Genomic DNA, 25,317 nt, shown 5'->3' with positions numbered 1-25,317 from the left:
TAAGCTAAAGAGCAAGAAAAAATCAAAGGGGTAACAATGGATGTATTTTGAATTTCAGATGAGCTTTAAACAATTTAGACAAGAGGATTTGCTGCAGCACAATTATATGGCAAGTGCACTGTACTCCGTTACATTTCATAAATTATGCTGTGCTAGACTGGGAGGTTAAGAGATTTTATACCTAATTTGAGGACAGAGGAAAAATTGGATACTAGCTAGAATTTAAAGCCAAAAGTTATTCATTATTTTCTCAAATAATTATTTCAATCAACAACCAATTAAAACCTGCTAATAACAAAACAAATGAATTCAAAATTCTCCTTGAGAAATATGTGATAAAATTACAAGAAAGGGGTATCAAAAGCTAAATCTCCAGAGGGTAGACGATAGAATAACAAGCATTATACTAAAATGATTTAGACAGGATTGCAGCAAATGCAGCACTAATGGAGGCTGAGAAGGGAAAACAAACAATAAGGAAGGATGGCAAAATTCTTCATGCCTGTATGTCACAGTTTCACAAAGAAAGTGGGAAATGATACTGCATTATCTTCCTTGCCTAAGCACACAAGATTAAAAAGTGTGGCAACTTCCATATTTTCTAACAGGATAATGTTGTTGTGAATGAAATGCATAATAGGAAAACAATTATGCATTCTCTTACCCAGCTGCTGTAATTCAAATAATCTGAGAGATATTATGTGGCTCCCAAGTAACCATGGCTATAACAAAAATTAAATTAAATTTAATCTGTAAACTGCCTTTGATGTATTAGAATAAAAAGGTTTTTTATTGAGGTGATTTCAAATTATTCCTAGTTGGGTTTTAAAAGATGACTGCATTCTGCTCTTTATTGAAATGCAGAAATCAATTTATAGCTGTAGGAATACAAGGTCATAACAGATAATCATCTGGACATAAAACATGGCTGTTCAATTACTCTCAAGATGAAATTATGTTGTATACAACTTCTCTGAACTGAGAACAGGGAGGCAGAAATGATTAAGAATTGCAACTTAACGCAACAAAAATATGATGCAGTCCTTTAAAATTTCCCCCCAAATCATATTGTGTTGATATTGGTACTACTGAAGGATATACCTGTAAGAGCTGTTTCTGCTACAAAATAATTTAATTTTTTTAGTATCACCATCTTTTCTTTCTATCTGCACTATTGTTTTTAGTTATTCTTTTATTTCTATTTTTTTTATTTTCACTCCATATAATTTCATGTTTACTTTTTACTTATGTGAAAATCTTTAATAGAAATTGTGTGTGTGTGTAAACTTTAACATCACCATAAAGAGAAGAGCAACAAAAACATCAAATAGAACTGCAATGGATCAGTATGGGGACAGGTCAAGGCCCCTATTGATAAAAATGAGCTATCATAATCCTGCACAAAATGGTGGAAGAAGGGAAAACGCAATGACACGAGGATAGCTTGCCTAGAGTTAAACACACATTTACTTAGAGGAGAAACTGTTCCTAACTCTTATAAATCTGATAGCACATCCCATTGATATTTGTATATAAATGATAACAATCCTGTAACTAAAACCTAGGAATATGTTTCATCCACAAGACAGCAAGCTATTGGAGGATATGATTGAAGATCATTTGGGGAATATCTTTTAGCTAGCTTGGTATCTAGTCAGTATGCCCAGATTACCAGTGATGGCAGTAGGAACAATGGAAGATGGGAACTTCAATAGATTATCAGAAGACCAAACTACACTTTGAATCTATGCAATAGGTCATGACCTCAACCAAAAGACTTATGCAAGAAACCAATGAAGGTGCTTTGTTATAAGAGTTATAGCCCTGAGGGAGCTAGAACCACAACAACTGCTTAATACTTCCCCTGGGAATTACTGTAGCTAGATTCATTACTTATTAGTGAGTCACACCAACTGTTATGCATGTAAAATTGTGCAGTTCAATATACTTGGAAATATTAAAACAATCTTAATTTCATGCTCTATATACATGCTTATATGTACATGTAGAAAATCTGTATGCAATAGATTTAACGATATACTGAGCAAGGCAATAGATTTAAACTAGAAGGGTTTGGACAAAATATGGATAAATACTGCATATAACTTGATAAATTATATTAACCTCTTTGTACTAGGCATCTTAATAGTTGAATCTAATTAGATACTGAATGATCAAAACAATATAAAAATACAAGAACTATGTCATATCCTTATCATAAATTCTAACCTTCCCGCAGTTAAGAAAGTTAGGTACATTCTGCTCTTGCCAATAGGCAATGAATTACCAGTATCTAACATAATGTCAACTTCACTTAGTATCTTAATGTAACTCTAAGTATCTTTATACCAACCACAGATTTCTTCTCCTTGAAAGCCTTCTGCTCTGAATGAAAAAAAAAAAGCTGCCCATGAATAAAGTTCAATCTACCAAAAATTTTCCATTTCTTGGAACTTGGAGCTCCAAGAAAAACGTGGCCTTCCTATGTCTGTAATCTAGGACACAATTATTTCAAAGAACAGATAGCACCTTGACATACTACATTCTCAAGATTAATCTTCCCCATCTTCCAAAATGTTGACTTTTTCCTGGCAAATACCGCAGAGGGTGAGAATGATCCATCCCAACAAAAGAATAGCATCTTATGAGGAGAGGAAAGATTGATAAGCACAACACAAGATTTAGAGAAAAAGATTTAGGACTCTCTGAAACACCAACGTCTAATGCCACCAATCCTGTGGGTAATGGGTATGCGTACATGAGAGAAAATCCAGTTTATCAATTTTATTTCCACTGATATTTAACTTCTGGCTACATGAAGAGCATATGCATAAATTAAATTAAATTAAATTAAATTAAATTAAATTAAATTAAATTAAATTAAATTAAATTAAATTAAATTAAATTAAATTAAATTAAATTAAATTAAGTATATTAATTAAAATGCATTAAGAATTCTTAACCTTAGGAAAGTTGGGTATCAGAAAGCAATGTAAACTGGCTTCTTGTGGGGTGGAATGCAATAGAAAAAAATGGCCAGCTTTCTTTTACTTCTCCCATGTTAGATTTATTTATTAAATCTAATTTAGCCTCTTCCAATTTTATGCCCTTCAGAAAATTCAGCACTCTTTTTGGTCATGCCAGCTAGGAATTCTGGAAATTGCAGTCCCAAGAATATCGAAGGGAAATACATGGAGGAAAGTTCTTCTAATCAAATAAGAAACTCATTGGGCTATTATGTAACACGTACTGTGAAGCAAGACGTGGTCTGTGCATGGACACACTCTGGCTACGCTTCCAAGCTCTATTTTTCTGGCGGTTTCGGACACCATCCTCCTGGTCCATCATCTGTTCAAGCAGGGTCTGATCATCTGCATTCAGTGGTGCCACTGAAATATCCCGGACAGCTCGGAACTCACCACAGTTATTCAGATGCTCATTCTCTAATCGGAAGAAATTCCACACAAACCGCCTGAAAAGTGGAAGATAATAGCAACTAAAACAAAGATTTGAAGATATTAACATAGACTAAGACTATTGCATAAATGTATTTTATAAGGAAAATCAATTTTCCACTTCTCCCAAAAGGAATGACAAAGAAGAAAACTAAAACCAGAGAACATTTGCATTAATTTCCCAACTGACTAATCAATACATATAAATTGAATGACAGTCTTTTTAAAAATTATTATTATTAAATTTATTTGCTACCTAGCTCACCATGGGGCTGCTCTAGGTGGCTCACAACCATAAAAAAACAAAGAAATAAAAATGAAGTGTAAACAAAGTGAAAGTAAAATAATAGAATAAAATAAACAAGGGAAAAAACCCAAGAAAATACGTTGATATGACTAGCAAAAAAGTAAATAATGTAAATGTAACAGGTCAAATACTGGAGACAAAAAAAGCTCAAAATTTCAGTATAATGAGTTGATCAAGCATATGATAAACTTGGATACTGAAGCCTAGTCCTCTTACTCAAATATTAAATCTAGGTTTGATCCCCAACAGATAAACCCAAATTCTCAAACTGTGGTAAAATGCAAATTACACTTTCATAGATATTTTATTGTCCCTCCTAAAAATAATATGGAATTATATTAATTAGCTTCTAGGATATTTCTAATAGTTATAAAGGTAGAAGTTTCAAATCCTGAATGCTAGAAACCATATCCAAAGTCTCTTTTGATTAGCAGTTTCTGTCTGCATTTTTAGATGCTACATAATACTTTTTTTGAATGCCGCAAGCATTGTTCATCTGAGTGGACTGATTTAGAGCTGTAGAGAGAGAATAAAATATTTTTAATTATAGGGGATAAATGCAGTCATAATTATTTGCAAATAGGCCTTCCAAAGCTCAGTAACTATGCTGTTAGTGCTGTGCATCTTACCGGAAAACCTCTAGTGGTGCAAATACAGTAGCAATGATGTCACCAGCAAAAGGGTGAATTTCCATGGTAGTCAGAGAAATCTGGATAGTCCACGCAAAACGTAAAATCACATCCTCTACAATGGCACAGTAGTAATAGGCCTGTTAAACAGACAAAATAGGGAGCTGTAATATCAAGGAATAATATCCACCAAATCAACCTCCAAATAAATATATACAAATAGAGATATCCAGTTCTTCATTTTTTAAATTTTTTTTTATTTATATGCCGCCCTTCTCCGGAGACTCAGGGTGGCTTACAATGCGTTAAGCAATAGCCTTCATACTTTTGTATGTTTATACAAAGTCAGCTTATTGCCCCCACAAACTGGGTCCTCAATTTACCTACCTTAGAAAGGATGGAAGACTGAGTCAACCTTGAGCCTGGTGAGATTCGAACTTACAGTAATTGCAGACAGCTGGTGTTAATCACAATGCTATCAGTCTGCTGAGCCACCAGGCTCTACCTTTGCAGCATTTTTTTATGGATATAAGTTCAGTATCATTGGAGATGAGCTAAATGTCTAGCTGTCAACCAGTTGAAGGACAAACATTACACTAAATAAAAGGGCAGCAACAGTTTCACTTCTGATCGTTAATCAGTTCTCTCTTTCAAAACACATTTTTAAAGATAGTATCTATCTACAATCTAGATAATGCTCAGTTTAAACAGAAATTATTACCGTGTTTCCCTGAAAATAAGACCCTGTCTTATATTTTTTTGAACCCTGAAATAAGCGCTTGGCCTTACTGCCATGCATTCAAAAGCCCAATTGGGCTTATTATCAGGGGATATCTTATTTGGGGGGAAACAGGGTAGCAGAAGCCCTCTTCAGCATGCACACTTAACAGCTGCAGTCCCTCATAAGCATTTCCAAATAAACACTGTCCATATACACACTTTTTGTGGGTATACAATCTCTTCCCGGAGGAAAGTATTTTCACCGGCGTTCTTGTCAAAAAGACCCCAGTCCATCTTCAAGTCCCAGATAAGAGTATAGCAGGAACTAATGACGTAGAAGACAATCCACAAATAGAAGAATACTTGGTAGTCACTGTGTTTTTGAACTATAAGAAAGAAAAACAGTAATGTTAAATAAGACTATTTAGTACATACTTCACTCCGTAAAATGGAATTCAGTTAATCATGTCTCAGATTCCTTTTGGCAGTGGATGGTATTTTATATAAGTAGGAACTCCTATAACACTGCATTTAAAGAAATACTAGCATCTGCTTTCCACATCTATAAAAACCCTTGATTATTCACATCTGAATAACCACTTAGAATCTTATGAAAGTATAGTTGGTTAAAAGGAAGTTACCTTTACATGCTACAGAGAAGGATTACCAATGACATTCTGCACCCCACCCCACAAAGGTCATAAACACTCATCTTTGTACAGTGTAAGGATGGATGCTTATTTTTCTTTAAATGATTGAGGTTACTAAGAGTTTGAGTATAGCTCTGCAATTCAGTGTTGTGTTCAAATATTTAAACCTTGTGTTCAACAGGCTGCAGTGTTTGTGTGTGTGTTTAATAATAACAAGATGGTGGGGCTATATACAGTATGTGAGTATCTCATTACAACTGTGGCGCATAAGCAAGCTTGTATATTAATGAATAAGTACAGAATAGCAATGAGTACATAACAACCAATTAAGAGTTTAAAATTACATACAGATCATATTTTTAAGGTGACACTACTCTCCAAAAAGGAACTTTATTGCCTATCTACATATGGAGAAAGATCATGTGAATAAGCCAAAAGGTTATTGGAAGAGTGTTCTGTGGATGGCTGAGACCAAAATAGCACTTTTGTGCTTGAATAAACAAAAAAAAAAAAAGTTATGTTTGAGAAAAGGCATTTCAGTAAAAGAACCTCATTCCATCTGTGAAATGTGGTCATGGCAGAATTGTGATTTGGACTTGCTTTACTATCTCTGGACCAGGATAGGTTGCCATCATTAATGGAACTATGTATTCTGAATTTTGCTAGCAAATTCTACAGGAAAATTTTAAGTATTTGTTTGTAAATTGAAGCTAAAGAGAAAGTAGGTCACAACTGGAAAAAACACAAGTTCTATGACCAAAGTACACTTAAAACAGAAGAAAATTAATGTTTTAAAACAACCAAGTCAAAATCCTGATATAAATTTTAAGAAATGTTGTAAAAGGACAAAGTGGGTAATTTAAGGAAGCTCACCAACCCCCCTTAATGATGCTGATTTTTAAGGAGGAATGGGCTAAAACTCCCCCAAGCTGATGTGTAGAGTGATCATTTAATTACAGTCATTATACTGCTCAAAGGGGAAGACCAGTTAATGAAAGCAAAGGTTCACATACTTTTGCAGTATGCAAATATTTAATTTTGGATTATTTTCCTCAATAAATAAAGGAACAAGTATAATGTTTTTGACTCATTAATTTAATTAGGTTCTTTTTAGCTACTTTTAGAACTTGTGTGGAAAACAGACCACATTTAGGTCATTATGTTACAGAAATATTAATAAAGTGTTCAAAAACATTTACTACTGTAACCACAAATGAATTCTGGTTTGTTTTTTTTCCCTGTACTCTTAAGAAAAATCGCCGAGTGCCAGTATAGTGAAGAGCTGGGATTAGGATCAGAGAGCTCCAGATTCTAGTCCAGTCTCAATACTCTAAATTACTTTGTATCTGATACTATCCCTTAGGGAATTCACCTCAGGGGTTGCTGCTATACAGAAAAAAAAATGAAGAGGGAGTTTTATGTGTGCTGCTTTAAACTCTAGTGAAAAGATGAGTAATCTAATAAAATATGCAAATAAATAGCTATGGTTTACAGTTCTAGCAGGCTAGGAATGAAGCAAAGCTCCTTTTTTGTGCATAATACTAAGTAAATGACAAGCACCATCTGGGTTTGTTCAGCAATTTCTACTGGTAGGAAATACTAACTGGAATAGTTCAGCAGTACACATGACACTCAACTCATCCACACATAAACCAGAATTCCAGAAAATTATGTCTTATTATAATGTGCTAATACAATGAATGCTTTTACCTTTAATGTTTAATCAAGGAAGCTTTTTTTGTCTAAATTAAGAACATTTTTCAACTAAGTACGGTATATTTCATAAATATCAAACTGTCCCATTATGTCAAGAAATAGCATTTTTAAAAAGTTTTCACTTATAGTAATTAAATAATTAATAATAATTAAAGAGACCTTGAGGTGGTTGGATTGCTGATCAAATCTGTGTGCTTTTTATAAAAACATTTTTAAAAATATGAATGTGTTTGACATGTTTATTTTTTAATAATTTGTTGCTGCACACTGCCCAGACTCACTTCTTATGAGATGGGCAGCTACATAAATTTGATAAAATAAATTTTCTTTTCATTTTTTGGAGTAAGGTTGGGCCAAGGAAAAAATAACCCCAAAAGAGCAACATTGGAAACAACAAAAGGAAAACAAAACATAGATAATCTCATAAATTATTTTGTAAAGATATTCCATAAGGATATTTTAAAAAGGAAAGTATGTAAGATTTCACATGCAATATAGAGATGCAAGCTCTGATTTTTAGAATGAAGGATCTAGGTAAACTCTATTTAACATGGCTTTTGATTGTTTAGTAAACCTATGAAACAATATTTGTTTGTTTGCTTAATTTATTTGCCAGCTATCTTGCTATGGGGCTACTCTCAGTGGTTTACAATAATAAAAAGGAAGAAAATGAAAGGCATGTAAACTGTACACAATGAGAATATATCAATATGATATCCAAAAAGATGGACAGGTGGAGAGCAGAGCAAGTGGGGGGGGGGGAAATCTGCCATCAATCCAACAGTCACCTGCAGCATGGACCTTCCCCACTTGGTCCCAGCTCTGTAGCGGACAAAAACGCTCTATGGAGAATCATTAAAACTGCCCAGAATATTATCGGACTCCAGCTACCAGCCCTGGACAACATCTTCGAATCTCGCTGTTTGATGAAGTTGCATAACATTCTGAGAGACTCTTCCCATCCTGCTTACAATCTTTTTGGACTGTTGCCTTCTGGCAGAAGATACAGAACAATTAAAACTCGGACTACACGTTTTCTGAATAGTTTTTATCCCAGAGCTATCATTGCACGCAACAATGAACTAAAGGGCCACCATCAGTGAGCTGTTGGACAGTATTACTTGGTCTGTTGTGTGGATGTTTGGGTGGTTTAGGGGTGGGGAATTGTGGTGGGTGGGAGTGTGTTTGGGGATTATGTGTGTTGGACCTGGTCTTTGAGTGTTAAGTGAATTTCGTTGTATGACAATAAAGTTTATTTATTTATTTACCATTTGGGTCCGAGGGAGACCACTGTGCCTCAGATAGCCGGATGTGAGTCCCTCCTTGTGAGATGGGGTCATGGGGTTCGGATGGGCCTGTTGCTTACGTACCTGGCTCCCTGCCGCGTGGCAACAGCCCTACCTGAGCTACTTGACGTGATAGCCACAGTGGCAGTAGATACACCCAGGCTTTTAGTCATGGGTGATTTCAACTTGCCATCCGTTGGTGAAACATCTGAGGTGGCTCGGGAGTTCATGGCTTCCATGACGGCCATGGACCTGACCCAGTTAGTTCATGGCCCTACTCACAGGGGAGGTCACATTCTGGACCTGATTTTTGTCTCTGGCCAGTGGTTGAGTGGTCTTGTTATTGGGGATATAGACATGGAACCCTTGTCATGGACAGACCACTCACTCCTTCGCCTGGATCTTCGAACCGCTGCCCCCCGCCGCAGGGAGGCGGATCCAACTAGATGGATCTGCCCCAGGCACCTGATGGATCCTGAGATGTTCCAGATGGAGCTTGGGCCATTTCCTGAGGATCTAGCATATGACTCGGCCGAGGACCTGGTAGCCGCCTGGGATCGGGCGGCTGGTGAGGCCTTGGACCGAGTCGTGCCTTTGCGGCCTCTGACCCAGTGCCAATCCCGAGCGGCTCCTTGGTTCACTGAGGAGCTGAGGGAAATGAAGCGCCGGAAAAGACGCCTGGAGAGCGGTTGGAGGGCCAGTCTTGCTGAATCTGATCGAACACTGGTAAGGTCGCATATTAAGGCCTACCTAGTGGCGATAAAGATGGCAAAGTTTAATTACTTTTCCGCCTCTATTGCGTCATCAGGGAATCGTCCGGCCACCCTGTTTAGGGTGACCCGCTCCCTGCTCCATCCGGGAGTGCGGGAGGATCCCTTGGAAGGCAGGGCGGAGGATTTTGGACAATACCTGTATGACAAAATCGCTCAGATCCGGGGGGATTTGGACTCTGACTGAGTAGATCAGGGCAGGGTGACGAGGAGTAGTCTTGAGAATGTTATCTGGGAGGAGTTTGACGCTGTGACTCCCGATGATGTGGACAGGATTTTGGGGAGACTTAGTGTGGCCACATGTTTACTGGACCCGTGTCCCTCCTGGTTGGTACTGGCTTCCCGGGAGGTTACACGAGGCTGGCTCCAGGGTGTTATCAACGCTTCGCTGAGTGAGGGCCACTTCCCCGCTGCCTTGAAAGAGGCGGTGGTGAGGCCTCTCCTCAAGAAGCTGTCCCTGGATCCGGCAATATTGGCCAACTACCATCCTGTCTCCAACCTTCGCTTCATGGCGAAGGTTGTTGAAGAGTGTGGTCGCGCGACAGTTCCCACAATTCCTGGAGGAAACATCTTATCTAGATCCGTTCCAGTCGGGTTTCAGGTCTGGGCACAGCACGGAAACGGCATTGGTCGCGTTGGTTGATGATCTCTGGAGGGCTCGGGACAGGGGTTGCTCCTCTGTTCTGGTCCTGTTAGATCTCTCAGCGGCTTTTGATACCATCGACCATGGTATCATGCTGCACCGGCTGGAAGAGTTGGGGGTGGGAGGCACCGTGTTGCGGTGGTTCTCCTCCTTTCTCTCCGACCGGTCGCAGTTTGTGTTGGCAGGGGGGCAGAGGTTGACCTCGAGGCCTCTCATCTGTGGAGTGCCGCAGGGATCGGTCCTCTCGCCCCTTCTGTTCAACATTTATGTGAAGCCGCTGGGCGAGATCATCCATGGCTTCGGGGTGAGATACCACCAGTACGCTGATGACACCCAGCTGTACATCTCCACCCCAGGCCACCCCAATGATGCCCTTGAAGTGATGTCCCAGTGCCTGGAGGCTGTGCGGATCTGGATGGGAAGGAACAGGCTCAAGCTCAACCCTTCCAAGACTGAGTGGCTGTGGCTCCCGGCATCCCGATATAGTCAGTTGACTCCATCACTGACTATTGGGGGCGAGTCTTTGGCCCCCACAGAAAGGGCTCACAATCTGGGAGTCCTCCTGGATATGCAGCTGTCCTTGGAGGAACATCTGACGGCTATAACCAGGGGGACCTTTTGTCAGGTTCGCCTGATTCGCCAGTTGCGGCCCTTTCTTGATCGGGATTCCCTGTGCACAGTCACTCATGCCCTCGTCACCTCTCGCCTTGACTACTGCAACGCTCTCTACATGGGGCTCCCCTTGAAGAGCACCCAGAGGCTCCAACTGGTCCAGAATGCAGCAGCGCGGGTAGTGACGGGAGCAGCATGGCGCTCCCATGTAACACCGCTCCTGCGTGAGCTGCACTGGTTCCCAGTGGTCTTCCGGGTGCGCTTCAAGGTGTTGGTTATCACCTTTAAAGCGCTCCATGGCATCGGGCCTAGCTATCTTCGAGACCGCCTGCTGCTACCGATGACCTCCCATCGTCCCGTGCGCTCCCACAGAGAGGGCCTCCTCAGGGTGCCATCAGCCAATCAATGTAGGCTGGTGACCCCCAGGGGGAAGGCCTTCTCTGTGGGGGCACCTACCCTCTGGAATTAGTTGCCCCCAGAGATAAGGAGAATCCAAGACCTTAGTGCCTTCCGCCGTGCCCTTAAAACCCACTTTTTCCAGCAAGCAGGGCTGGCTTAAGAAGAAATTTTAAATGTTTTAATTGGTTTGTATTTTTAATTTTGGGCCAAATTTATATATATTTTAATTGTTTTTAAATATTTGTATTCCATGTTTTTTAATTCTGGCTGTACACCGTCCTGAGTCCTCAGGGAGAAGGGCGGTATATAAATTTAAAAATAAATAAATAAATAAATAAAATAATGAGCAGAACTTTAGGCTCTTGCAAAAGGATAGGAGACTTGTGGTAGATCTTATCTTAGAGGGTAAAATGTATGGGAAACCTGATTTAAATAATCATACCCTTAGTATGAAATAATTTATCTGACAACAAAGTATTTATCTGAGACAGCCAGATACTTTCCAAGAATAGCTTGATAATAAGAAATTTTGTATGTGAAATACGTTAAGCTCTTAGAGAAACTATTGCATAAATGCAGATTGCTTTTGTTATTGTAACCTATTGATGCCATTCAAATTTTCTCCAGTAGATGGAAATGGATGCTTTCGCATACAAAACATGGAACTCAATGTTGCATGCAAAAAATTCAATTAAATAATAAGAATGTCATCAATCCACTTAGCAGTTATCTACCAGGGTATTTTACAACAAAGAGTGAATAGAGATGGTATCCCTGGGGGAAAGGGGGAGCTTGATCCTTTTTTTGTTTTTAGACTAAATTCATGAAAATCATTCAGATTTAGTCAGGATTACCTTAAATTCTACATATAGTGTACTAAATTAATATAGTATACTTTTTATACTAAAATATATATTAAATCTGTGTACAATATTGTTTCATCTAATTTTACATTTGCATTTACATTTTATATACTAAAGTCTCCTCTATAATGGATTTTGGGTGCATGTTTTCATATAATTAGAAAAAAAATGAAGAGTTGCTTGACCATGAGATAAGTGGCATATAAATTATATATATATATATTAATCAGCACCTCAAATTATGGGTACTGATTAACTAAATTTGTAAACTCAGGACCAAGTCCAGGGTGTTTAAAAGGTTCTTTGCTCTGGCCAATAGGGGGAAACAGCAGTCACTTTTTAAAAATAGGTGATAGTTGATAAAGATGCACAAGAATATATCAAAAAAGGCATTCAAATATTGCTGAAATAGGGAGGTCCAATGCAAAAATTTGTATAGGAAGAAGATAGCAAATTTCTCTCAAGCTATAATTGCTAGGCTCTTCACAAATATTCTGCCACACAAATGCCAGTCTTTACAGTTCCTCTATGTGAACATGTAAACACTGAATAAATGAATATTCAAGTGCATTTTGTAGAACACATAGCATAAATATTTAAAATTCAGTTGATATCAGCTGGAAAAAAATCATTAGTTCGCATCAATTGTTTTTGACTATAATAAAGTCCAGTTAAAACAGGGTCTGCAATTTTATAAAATCCAGGACAGATTTAGTTTTTGAGTGGAATGCACAGGATAAAGAATAAGGATAAAGAAATGTGTCCTCCCCACATATTAAAACAATATCCTTCTAATTCATTAAGAATTACCTTTCAGTATCAGCTTTTGGAAGTGTTCTGAGGTCTACAGGTTGTCTAATCCTAAAACAAAATTATCCCTAATAATAATTGGGGAGTTATGGTAGAATTTCATATATTGGTTTTTGATTTTGTAAACATAAATCTCAAGTAACAAATGTGCCTGTTCCACTGAAACAGATCAAGACACCGTATTAGACCTTGCAGCATTTTTCATAAATTGGCATATTTACCGTCTTGATAATTTATAATAATTTATTCATCGTTTATTTGCTTAACATGTAAGTTTTACTACCAGAATGTTTTTAGCTATAATGTAACAACCTCAAACTTTAAAGATGAATGCTAATAGCTGAATTCACACTTAATGATCAACTATAATATATGGTTATGTGCACACTGGAGTGATCCAATGCAGAGTGCCAGGATTTCAAAATAGCTTTTCTTCTCTATATGCATATGGAGAGCAATAAAAGCTTCCATTTCACTGAAATAGATTGTTTTTAAAAAAAGAAATCAGAAGCTACAGTTTAAAATAAACCTAGCTTTCCTAAACAAACCACAAAAACAATGCTAGCACGAAGTAGACTTATTTAGAAACTATCTACAATTAATTTTAAGCCAAAAATCTGGTTTATACATTATGCTAAGCCATGATACAGTGTATCTATTCTGAAAGGGAGGGAGCTTAGTTAATATGGAACACACCATTACCTACCACTATTATGAACATAACCATAATAACTGCTACAATTATACTTATTCCTGTTTTATTGTTATTATTGACTGCATTTTTTTTCTTTCAGAGAGAAGAAAATTGAAGAGTGGATGCTTACATTGCACAAATTCTTGGTCATACCCCTAAATTTAAATTATGGCTTACTATTATATGCAAGCCCTGTGCATGTCTCTTCATTTTCTTCCTTTGCAGGTGACAAAATTAATATAGATCAATTATAAATCATTTAGGATAATTTAACAGTAATGAGCAGATTTAATTAGTTGCAACTAGAAACTAAAACAAAGCAAACTAAATTGTCCTATGGTTCTCAGACCCCGTATTTTTGGAAAATGACAAAAATGAAAGCTGAAAATAAGGTGAGCTTTGCTTGGCTATTGTATTAGATATTTAATACTGGGTTTCCATTTTAGAAATCTTAAGTAAAAGTAGATACTTTTGGAACCATGTGCTGTAAGAGAGAATCAATCTCTATCACTGATGATACCTAGCCATCATAGGATGCAAACTATTTGCCTTACAATCAAATGTGTCTGAAGTGTCCACCGGAAAACTAGGCAAATATTGAAGGAAGCATCTAAAAAGGGACTTAATATGAACGGCTAGACGAATATGAACAAAATTAATAGGAGCGCTCCTTATAACTTTCCCAAAGAGCCAACATTTTGCTGTCTGTTCCAAAAACTTTTTTTTTTTAAATTTAAATTTTTATACCGCCCCCTCTCCCAAAGGACTCGGGGCGGTGAACAGCCAGAATTAAAAACACACAATACAAATATTAAAATACATTAAAACAAAATTAAACTATCTTTGGCTTCTCCAATTTAAAACCCCTTACCCATAAAATTTACCCAATTAAAAATTTAACCCAGCCCGGCTTGCTGAAATAAAAAAGTCTTCAGGGCCCGGCGGAAGGTCCGGAGGTCCGGGATTAGTCGTATCCCTGGGGGTAGCTCATTCCAGAGGGCGGGTGCCCCCACAGAGAAGGCTCTTCCCCAGGGGGTCGCCAGCTGACATTGCCTGACAGACGGCACCCTGAGGAGGCCCTCTCTGTGGGAGCGTGTTGGCCGGTGGGAGGTTATCGGAGGCAGAAGGTGGTCTCGTAAGTAACCGGGTCCTAAGCCATGGAGCGCTTTGAAGATGAGAACCAACACCTTGAAGCGCACTCGGAAGACCACTGGAAGCCAATGCAGCTCGCGCAGGAGAGGTGTCACGTGGGAGCGCCATGTCGCCCCCATAAGTACCCGCGCAGCCGCATTCTGCACCAGTTGGAGCCTCCGAGTGCTCCTCAAGGGGAGCCCCATGTAGAGAGTGTTGCAGTAGTCGAGGCAGGAAGTAACGAGGGCATGAGTGACCGTGCATAGGGAGTCCCGATCCAGAAAGGGGCGCAACTGGTGTATCAGGCGAACCTGATAGAAAGCCCCCCTGGCCACGGCCGTCATATGCTCTTCTAAAGACAGCCGTGCGTCCAGGAGGACACCCAAGTTACGCGCCCTCTCTGTGGGGGCCAATGTCTCGTCTCCAATAGTCAGCGATGGCAACAGCTGACTATATCGGGACGCCGGCAGCCACAGCCACTCAGTCTTGGAGGGATTGAGTCGGAGCCTGTTCCTCCCCATCCAGACCCGCACGGCCTCCAGGCACCGGGACATCACTTCAAGGGCATCGTTGGGGTGGTCTGGGGTGGAGATGTACAGCTGGGTGTCATCAGCGTACAGATGGCACTGCACCCCAAAACCACAGATGATCTCGCCCAGCGGCTTCACATAAATGTTGAACAGGAGAGGCGAGAGGACCGACCCTTGTGGCACCCCACAAACCAAGTGCCTTGAGGTCGACCTCTGCCCTCCAGCCAACACAGACTGCGACCGGTCGGAGAGATAGGAGGAGAACCACCGTAAAACAGTGCCTCCCACTTCCAACCCCTCCAAACGGCGCAGCATGATACCATGGTCAATGGTATCAAAAGCTGCTGAGAGGTCTAATAGGACCAGAACAGAGGAGCAACCTCTGTCCCGAGCCCTCCAGAGATCATCAACCAACGTGACCAATGCCGTTTCCGTGCTGTACCCGGGCCTGAAGCTGGACTGCAATGGATCTAGATAGACCGTTTCATCCAGGTACTGCGGGAGCTGTCGCACAACCACACTCTCAACAACCTTCGCCAAGAAGCGAAGGTTGGAAACTGGACGATAGTTTGCTAAAACAGCTGGGTCCAGAGAGGGCTTCTTGAGGAGGGGCCTCACCACCGCCTCTTTCAAGGCGGGAGGCAAGAACCCCTCACTCAAGGAAGCATTTATAATCCTCTGGAGCCAGCCTCGTGTAACCTCCCGGGTAGCCAGCACCAACCAGGAGGGGCACGGGTCCAATAAACATGTGGTTGCGTTCAACCTCCCCAGCATCCTGTCCACGTCCTCGGGAGTCACAGGGTCAAACTCATCCCAGATAACCGTCTCAAGACAGACCTCGGACAACCCGCCTGTACCTACCCAGTCAGAGTCCAAGCCTTCCCGAATTTGAGCGACTTTATCGTGCAGATAATGCGCAAAATTCTCAGCATGACCTTGTAAGGGGTCTTCCTGCGCTCCCAGATGGAGAAGGGAGCGAGTCACCCTAAACAAGGCAGCTGGGCGATTTTCTGCCGACGCGATGAGCGGAAAAGTAATTACACTTCGCTGCCTTTATCGCCACTAAGTAGGTCTTGATATAAGACCTCACTAGTGTACGGTCAAATTCGGAGTGACTGGCCCTCCAACTACTCTCTAGGCGTCTTTTCCGGCGTTTCATCCCCCTCAGCTCCTCGGAGAACCAAGGAGCTGGGCAGATTCGGCGCCGGGTCAGAGGCCGCAAAGGCACGACCCGATCTAAAGCACCAGCGGCCGCCCTATCCCAGGGGGCCACCAGGTCTTCCGTCGAGTCGCGCACCAGAGTCTCAGGAAATGGCCCAAGCTCCATTCGGAACCTATTAGGATCCATCAGGCGCCTCGGGCGGAACCACCTGATCGGTTCCGCCTCCCTGCGGTGGGGCGTAGCGGTCAGGAAGTCAAGTCTGAGGAGAGAATGGTCCGACCATGACAAGGGTTCAATAACTATATCCCCTGTATCTAAGCCATTCAACCACTGACCAGAGACGAAAACCAAGTCCAGCGTGTTTCCTCCTGTGTGAGTGGGGCCCTGAATTAACTGGGTCAGGTCCATGGCCGTCATGGAAGCCATGAACTCCCGAGCCACCTCAGATGTTTCACCGATGGACAGCAGGTTGAAATCCCCCATGACTAAAAGCCATTTTGAATATGTAAAGGATCTAGAATTCAAATGATCCATTCTCCACACATATTTAAATTATTTTCAAAAACTGAGAAAGAAGAAAAATAAGGAGACACTTCTATTTAATTATTCTGACAGAATTAACATTTTCTTTTACTGAATCCTTAGGCCACAACTGTCTTCAGTAGCGATTAGGAAACTGTTTTCTGTAGAATTCTACAGTGCAACTATTGAAACAATATATAACCACAAATAAAGAAATTGGAAAGATTTCCAAGAAAAATTTTATAAAAAGGTATCCATTCCTAAACCATTTGGTCTCACCTTCTGAATGTTTGTCTACAATACCCTTAACCTCTCTCTCAATATTCATGTTTCTAGGATTCAGTTGCCACCTTTATTCCCTATTGTTTTTCCTCATTGGTATTCAGGAGATGTACCAAAATGATGTTGCTTTAGGCAAGCAATTATATCTCAATCTCCACTAGAGAATCCTAACAATTCTCTTCAATGCTGTTCAGAAAATCAGAACATTGGTATTCCAAATAGAACCCTCAAGCACTACAATTCTCTTTTATTGGTTGAAATGAGCCATGGTACATGCACTTATAATGTCTGTCAGTATTTAAAAAAAACACAGAATTTCTACTTTGTACTTTCATGTACAAAGACATTTGAAACTAAATCAACATACTGAATAAAATAGGTGTAGGAAAAGCTGTTATTTTTAATTCCTGTCAACTATTACCAGTTTAAAATGCAGCAAGATAAGGAATGTTTTCTTATCTCTTTCAAAATAGTACTTTTTTCTATGGGATTTCTGTATGAAATTTGGGAAATTTCATTCTACTCCTATGGTATAATAAATTTTTACTGTAACGTTTCTAGCTATGATTTGCATATTTAATTCATTTTATATGGTTATTATTCATGTTTCACAAAACATTTTAACTAAAAGAACAAAAAAGTTGTTTTGACATTTAAAAATGTGTATTGGACATGCATTGGACTAGTTTAATAATAATATTAACAATATATTTGCTACTTCTAAATTGCCTGAAAACTAATAATGTAATATTTAGTAATTAAACAAGTAACTGATATATTATTATTCTAATAATAATAGAATTCTAACTGCGATTAGAATTCTGGGAACCAGAGGTAGTCCTTGAGTTATGACTGTAATGGAGCCTGCCCATAATGGTTGTTAAGTTATAATGTAAATAATGTTGTAAATATAATATTATTGTTTTTTACGATGGTTTTTTAACCACCTTTGCAATTGTTAGATAAATGCTGCGGCTGTTAAGCAAACCAATGGTCACTATGGTATGATTTTGACAAAAAAAATGAAGTAATGACTGCTTTTTAAAAACTGTTGTAAAATCTGGTTACACGACCTTAGGACACAGCAAATGGCTATAAATGCAACTGTGTTGCTGAGCTATTTTCTTCTTGTATCTTACTTGCTAATGGTTCTAATGATAGTAGAAATGAGGAAAGATTTCTTTATTGAACACAGGGTTTAGCAGTCATATCAGGCAGTTGACAGTCTCTGAGCAGGCAGGACAGATGTTTGCATCCTTTTAAGCTTCCTTTAATTCCTTCATTCATAATTCCTTCAACTCTTTTTTATGGCAGGAATGGGAACTTTTCCATGAAGAAGAGTCTTCAGCTTCCTTTTCTCATTCTTCCCTTCCTTTCTATTGGTACTTGAATTTTTAGTTTCTCAGCATTTTTGCCTTCCAGCCTAGGTAATTCTCCCAAATTAGGCAGAAACCTTTCTACCATTAGCAGATGGTTAACTAATAGTAACTTCATCAAAATGAGAAATAGTTTTATACTATAATTTTGAAAAAAAATTACATCCAAGTGTACTTTTTTGCACAGGTTTACATGCTGCCATTGCTCAGCAATTATTTTGGAAGGCTGGATTTGTCAGAAAAAGTGAATAAAAAGTTCACTCTTCTATATTGAACAATCACACAAAATGTGTTACTTTATTTCTGAAACATGTAAAAATGCATCAAAATACAAAAGTTAAAAAAGGTGCAAAAATGGAGGTATTCCTCAAGCTAACAATTGTCTCTCAAGTCTAATAGAATACATGTATAGTTTACATTGGCTATTTTAATAAGGCAAAAAAGTAGCACAAGTGAGCATCACAAATTCTAATGTTCCCTCCACAAAGTATAACTTTTTATGTGATTTTTCCTTCTAATTTTTGTCACAGGTAGACCTCGCTTACCGACTGCCTTGCTTGGTGGCCATTTGAAGTTATGATCTCATATTTATGACCATGCAGTATCCCCACCATCATGTAATCACCATTCGGCCACTTCACCAACAGGCATTTACAGCCATTGCAGCATCCCATAGTTATTTTATTAGTGCTACTCAATGCAACAAACAGAATCAATTGGAGAAAGCAGCAGTGAAATTGGAAGTTAGTTATGTGTTATCTTGCATTGCAACCATGCCTGATTTGTTTAACGACCCATGGCAGAAGTGAGATCATAAACCTATTGCAGTCATGTGATGTTTCACTTAGTGACTGTGAGGTTTAAAAATAGATCTGCCAATCCCAACTGTGGTTACTAAGCAAAGACTACCCTTATATACATTGTATAAATAGTCTCTATGTATACAGAATCATTTCTATACGACAGACTGTTAACATTAGATTTACTGCCAATGAATGTTTACCGTTAAATTATCTAGGAAAGTCAAACAATATATTCTGCTCAGTGTAACTGAGAGGAAAATAATCAATGCTGTGTGCTATCAAAAACTGGCACAGAACACAATGGCTATGATAAGCTTTCTGGGAGGGTCAGTCACTGTGGTTTCTGTTAAACGTTGAACCATGATAGTGAGACCAAGAAACTGAGAGGTTATCAAAAACTGCCTTAATTTTAAAATTGCTACGGACTGCCTGAATCAACAATTTTCTTGTGGAAACCGTTACCTTCAAGTCAGAGACTTTATATATCCAAGCTATATCCAATTTGATTTCAAATTAGGCTATCACATTCTCAGAGCTAAACTGGGAAGCAAAGCATATATAAAAGACTTAAGAACAGGCATGGTAGAGCTGTCAATTTTGACTCATTCATTAAAAAAATATGCAAAATTTGGTAAATTCTTATTAAAAAGGAAAGTCATTCTCATTTATTTCTGTCTTGGGAACCTTGGACTATATTCTGCAGTGTAATCCCAGGTGGAATATTCATTATTTCTTTATTTCATCCCACAGACTTCCACACCTATTTAATCTCTCTCTTGCTTGCTGGCTCTCTTTCTCCCTCAGGGATTCTGTCTTTGGAATACAGCCAGAAATTTCAACATCAAAAAATCAATGAAGGAAAATAAGCCCATCAAAAAAATTGTAATATGTTGAAGCAGCATCCACACAAAGTAGAATTCATTTCCAGAGTGGAAGTTTAGCGGCCTCACTTTTTCCTGAAATCAGCAACTGGTATATAAGAGCATAGGAGGAATAAGGCCAGTAATGGGGATAGGAAGATTTAAAAAATAATGAATATTTTGGTTACCATGACAACCATGACAGCTCTTTTTTTTGGCAGAATTCCGACAGTAAGTGAACTGCTTCCTCCCCCATCCCCATCCGTCTTTTCCTTCAAGTGAATATCCTTCAGAAACACACATCAATTCTAAATTCCAAAGATGCTTCCTGCCATTTTCTGCTTTTTTTCTAGTCATTTATATATCAATGCCTTAGAATATCGGTTTAATCGGGCATGTTATCATCTCTAAACTAGTTTCAACATTAAGTTTTGCTTAAGCAAAATACAAAGGAAAGAAAAAGAAAATTCAAACACATTTTGAAAGATGCATTCTAAGAGAAAATGTTTTAACAAAATCAAACTGTTGCTTAACAGATAGCAATAGTCTTTCCTAAAGAAGAAAGTTTACAAAGATTTAATACCATTAATAACTAATTACCGTAATACTGACAGGGATTTGGTCTTTGAGTGCTTATACTTTGTAACTGAATCCAAATCTGTTTAAATTGTAAATTTAACCTCACAATGATTAGAAAGAAAGATAAATGGTATCATCTCCTGACTACAATAGAATTGTTCATATAGCTACATGCTTAACCAATTCTCATAACACCTTTGGGTATGCTAATTTTACACCAAGCCTTTTATGCAAGTTTTTTTGAAAGCCTAAGTTAAAAATTATAGAATGGAAGCACCTTAAAATTTACAAAAGACTTTATCAAACTAATTGTGTTAGTTTTAGGCAATAATTCAAATATTTTTGAATAAAAAGCAGCCTTTGGTGATATTGCAATGGTGAGGAAACGGCAATGTAAAGATCCAAAATGTCAGCCAAACTCACCACATCTCAGTAATAAGAGAAATTCACAATCATTATTTTTTAGCTAGAATAATAAAAAGTAAAGAATTATGAAAGTTACCAGGTTACATAAAATGGGAATGTACCATGTCCCTCTCTAAGGCAGTATGTCAACTAATGAGATATGCCTCCTTTGCTGCTGTCACTGCCCTTTTGAAATGAGTCCCCCCACACTTCTGTGCAGATGGCTCGACCCTATTAGCCTTTCACAGAGCCATGAAGACTTGACTTTCCTTCTGAACATTGAGATAATTGAGAATTCCACTGAGAAAATGTCTGTCATGCTCAACTATGTGGCTATGTATAATCATGTTTCACTATTTTGATTTCTATTAGTTTTGACTTTGACTTGTGGATGCAACCAAGAGTCATCTGATCAGTTGTGGGGTCTTCAAATTTCTTTAAATAAATGAATTCTGATACTATAATTATCTACCAGTACTGCTTACATTTGTTTTATATTGGAATATAAAATATTTGTTTTGAAGATGTAGTAGATTATAATGGAGAAATGTGGCCTTTAGAGAAATCAGACTACTTATTTTCTTGAGGTCTGATAAAATCCAAGCACACGAAGAGTGAATATTGGTCATTTGCTTGTACAAAGAGACAAGTGAAAATTTTATTTCATAGAAAAAAATATTTCACATGCTCTATCTTTGCCCTTTATTATCCTATGTTAAATAATTTCTAATTCATGTTCATCTTTGCTGACTGTAATTTTATCATGTCTTGAAAACATTTCCTCTATTTTCTTTTTATTAGAATGTTCAAGTATTATATAACCATTTATACAACTCTGGAATTATTTCTTTGTTCTGGGTTGTTTCCAGAATTCTAAATAACTCTAACTATATAAAAAAATCTTCTCAGTAGCTCATAAACAGGCCCGGCAAAGAAAGAAAAAAGCAAAGAAGGGAATGCAGATATTTAAAACTGTCTTCTTTATCTAATCATAGATTTTTTTTCTAATCATGTTTCATACTTTACTTTGGCTGACTAAATAACTAGATACTTTCAGTATCTAGTTAACCCAAAAGTAAAGTTTTACTAAAACAAATGAAACTTACTTCTGGGTAGACCTGTATAAAAATGTATTGCCTATGAATTTGGTACAAGATGGCTGAAAACAGTTTTTTTAAAGCCTAAATACTACTCAGAAATAATCTGCCATACCAGGAATATCTCTCTCTCTTTCTTGACATACTGTACATATTATTCTCACTGAATAAACAAGCCTTACAAACCCTTTCCCTACATTTTTCCATGATCTTTCTGAAGACAAGGGTTCTTCAGAGTGTGCTGCATTAGGCACCAGTGTTTTATGTTTCTGGAAGTAAGGAAAAAGTAGGATAGTTCCTTTTAAAGCCTGATATATGCCTTCAAGCAGCAGCATCCACCATTCCCTTCCACCTTGGCTTTTCCTCAAGGAAAACTTTTTTCAATATTGTTAATTTTGATGCAAGTGTAATGCTAATATCCTCGAATTTGCATGTAAACATTTGGATTTTACTATGATGTTTCAAGTGTTGATTCTTCTTCACTATCATCAAATTGGGAAGAAGATCTAGGTTTCCATATAAAGCCTGATGTTTATCTTAAAAATTATAAAAAATATAAGTCAACTGAAGAAAATTAGAAGTTTACTGGGGTGAAAATAATAGAACAAAGTTGGCAGTTTTTCTATTCTTACATATAAGTGAAATATGTGCAAAAGTGAATAAATTAGTATATATTTTAGAATAGTATTAAACCTCTTGACTGGAGTAACAGTTGAAAGGGGTGGGGTTGGGGGAAGATAAAGATGCTATAACTGCCTAAAGTACTAAGTGCTTTATTCTTCTGCAAAAACAACAAAAGGAAATCACTGTGGTTTCCACAGAGATGTGGGAACACAATGGTTCAGAGATCTCAGTCTGTAGATTAATAATTTAAAAGCAATTTCTTATCATTTTGCATATATTTCTGTTTTGGGCTGTGTGTGTTTGTGTGCCTGTGTATGTGTGATCAATAGGTACTTTTCTACAACTGGTTATTTTTCTTCACATTCATCAGACAATGATATATTTTAGCTTCAGGCAGTAGGTTAGTGTACTGGTATCAGAAGGGTAGTAATTACTACATACGTCTTGAAATATTATAGATTCTATGAGCTAAACTGTCTTTGTTTATAATAAAAATACATTTGCATTAATCTTAAGAGACGTTTAAAAATGGCACTGACTGTATAAACAGAGCAATTGATTTAATTGGAAACAATTAGAATCAATTTACAGGCATAACAGATTTAAAACTAATTTTATAATTCCTCTTGCATGTATGTTTATGGTACTTGCATTCTTATTTCATATTATGGAACCAAGGATGCTTGTCTTCTCTGTCACAGCTCCTGTCCTCTGGAATAGCACCCACTACATGATAGGTATGGCACCCACTCTCTTAAGATTCCAGAAGGCTTTTTAAGACCTGGCTCTGTTCCTAAGACTAGGATTTGATTGTTTGTGAAGATCCTATTGTGTTCTTCTATTATTGTAGCTGGGTTGTTTTTGGTCCAAGTTCTTATGTTTGAAGTTCTGTTTTTAACTGTTTTAATTTTGATATGTTGTAAGTCACACAAAGTCTTTTGGACTAGTCAAACAATAAATTTAATAAATGAAGTAGATGATGATAATGATATCTTTCCTATAATTCAAATTTTGGCAAACTCCTTTGGAAATAGAAAATGGTCTTTTTATATAAATTGTGGGTGTGTGGGTGTATTAGTGCATGTGCGTGTTTATGCATCATGCACCTGATAGTACTATAGAAAAACTATGCACTAATTTGGAAGATAGGAACTGAAATGATATCATTGCCTAGAATTATAATAAAAATACAGTTGTTTTAATAAGTGAGTACAGAGGATTCACTTATTTCTGCTACTTAGTTCATTAAGTTCCATAGCAGAATGGAAAAAAATAACTAAATTTATTTTACTCAATCTATCCAGTAGAAATTCTTGAAATTTACTATAAATGTCTTAAATAGTTCCCAGTCAATGACTATTTGTTCAGCAATACTCTGAAGTTATAATAAAGTTGAACAAGTAGACTTACTACCAGTCTTAGAAGCTGCAATTGTTACAGTATCCCTGTGGTCACATGATCATTATTAGGGGGCTCACAATTATGATGGTCACAGCATCTCGCAATTACTGGATCACCATTTGTGACCTCCACTATCGGCTTCTGAGAAGCAGTCATTGGGAAAGCCAGCAGGGAATCACAAATGGCAATCACATGATGTTTCGCCCAACAACCAAAACTGGAACTGCTGTCATAAACTGGTGTAGTCATTTAGCCTTGCTTAGCAATGGAGTTCCCAATTCCAACTGCCATTATTAACCAAGGACTACTTGTGACTCATAAATACACACTGTCAACTAGTCTATCAAATCTTGTACTGGATAATGACCCCAGTAAAGTTAAATAAGTAATTCTGAGAAATCTCAAATAAGCTGGCACTTAAAAACAGAGACCCTGAATTTATAAGCAAAGACTCCAAAATTATACCTTTGTGGGTGCTGTAAAGGGCTGCAAATGTCACCATAAAAAATGTGGTGGAGTATTTCCCAGCATTAACCAGATGGGGAAAGGCCCGTTTAGTATCACGGTATCGGCGCAGGCACTGGACAAATCTCAGCCAAGCAGGAATGCACTGAACAACTGCACGCACACCATAAGCATAGGTGTTGCAAATATGAACGCCTATAAAAAAAAACTTTCAAAAGGTAAGAAATCTCTAGGAAAATGATATTGTAAATTACAGATGAACAATTCCAGTTAACATTCAACAATATAAATCAAATACTTTAAAGTGCCCAGGCATACATAACATATGTATGTTGAGAGATAAGGGAATATTGGAAAATGAAAATTTAGCAAATAAAAACAATTCTTTATTTCCATCCCACTCCATCCCCAGTAAGAGAGATAATGAATATCTATATACTATTACTAAAACTCTCCTTGACATGACCTTTAGCTAAGTGAAAGAGAGCATCATAAATTAACATTTTTTTAACCAAAATACCTCAAA

General features: G+C 38.0%; 1 protein-coding gene across 2 annotated transcripts in view; it reads right to left on the bottom strand.

Annotated features, from left to right (window-relative positions):
- XPR1 (xenotropic and polytropic retrovirus receptor 1) overlaps positions 1 to 25,317 on the bottom strand; it is a 123,413-nt gene that overhangs the window by 5,539 nt on the left and 92,557 nt on the right. The window contains exons 11-14 of one of the 2 annotated variants that reach the window (XM_070939266.1): positions 24,792 to 24,986; positions 5,331 to 5,497; positions 4,392 to 4,531; positions 3,251 to 3,472 (exon numbers count right to left, since the gene is read on the bottom strand). In XM_070939266.1, coding sequence (XP_070795367.1) covers positions 3,251 to 3,472; positions 4,392 to 4,531; positions 5,331 to 5,497; positions 24,792 to 24,986 — 724 coding nt within the window. Of the gene's footprint in view, positions 1 to 3,250; positions 3,473 to 4,391; positions 4,532 to 5,330; positions 5,498 to 17,178; positions 17,204 to 24,791; positions 24,987 to 25,317 lie in introns of both variants that reach the window. The other variant, XM_070939267.1, reaches the window with a different exon arrangement.

The sequence above is a fragment of the Pituophis catenifer genome, unplaced genomic scaffold (assembly GCF_029215685.1).
Source record: "Pituophis catenifer annectens isolate HBS135680 unplaced genomic scaffold, rPitCat1.0.hap2 SCAF_3, whole genome shotgun sequence".
NCBI classification, from domain to species: Eukaryota; Metazoa; Chordata; class Lepidosauria; order Squamata; family Colubridae; genus Pituophis; species Pituophis catenifer.
The sequence above is the reverse complement of the archived record's forward strand: the minus strand, read 5'-3'. Positions and strand labels throughout refer to the sequence as shown.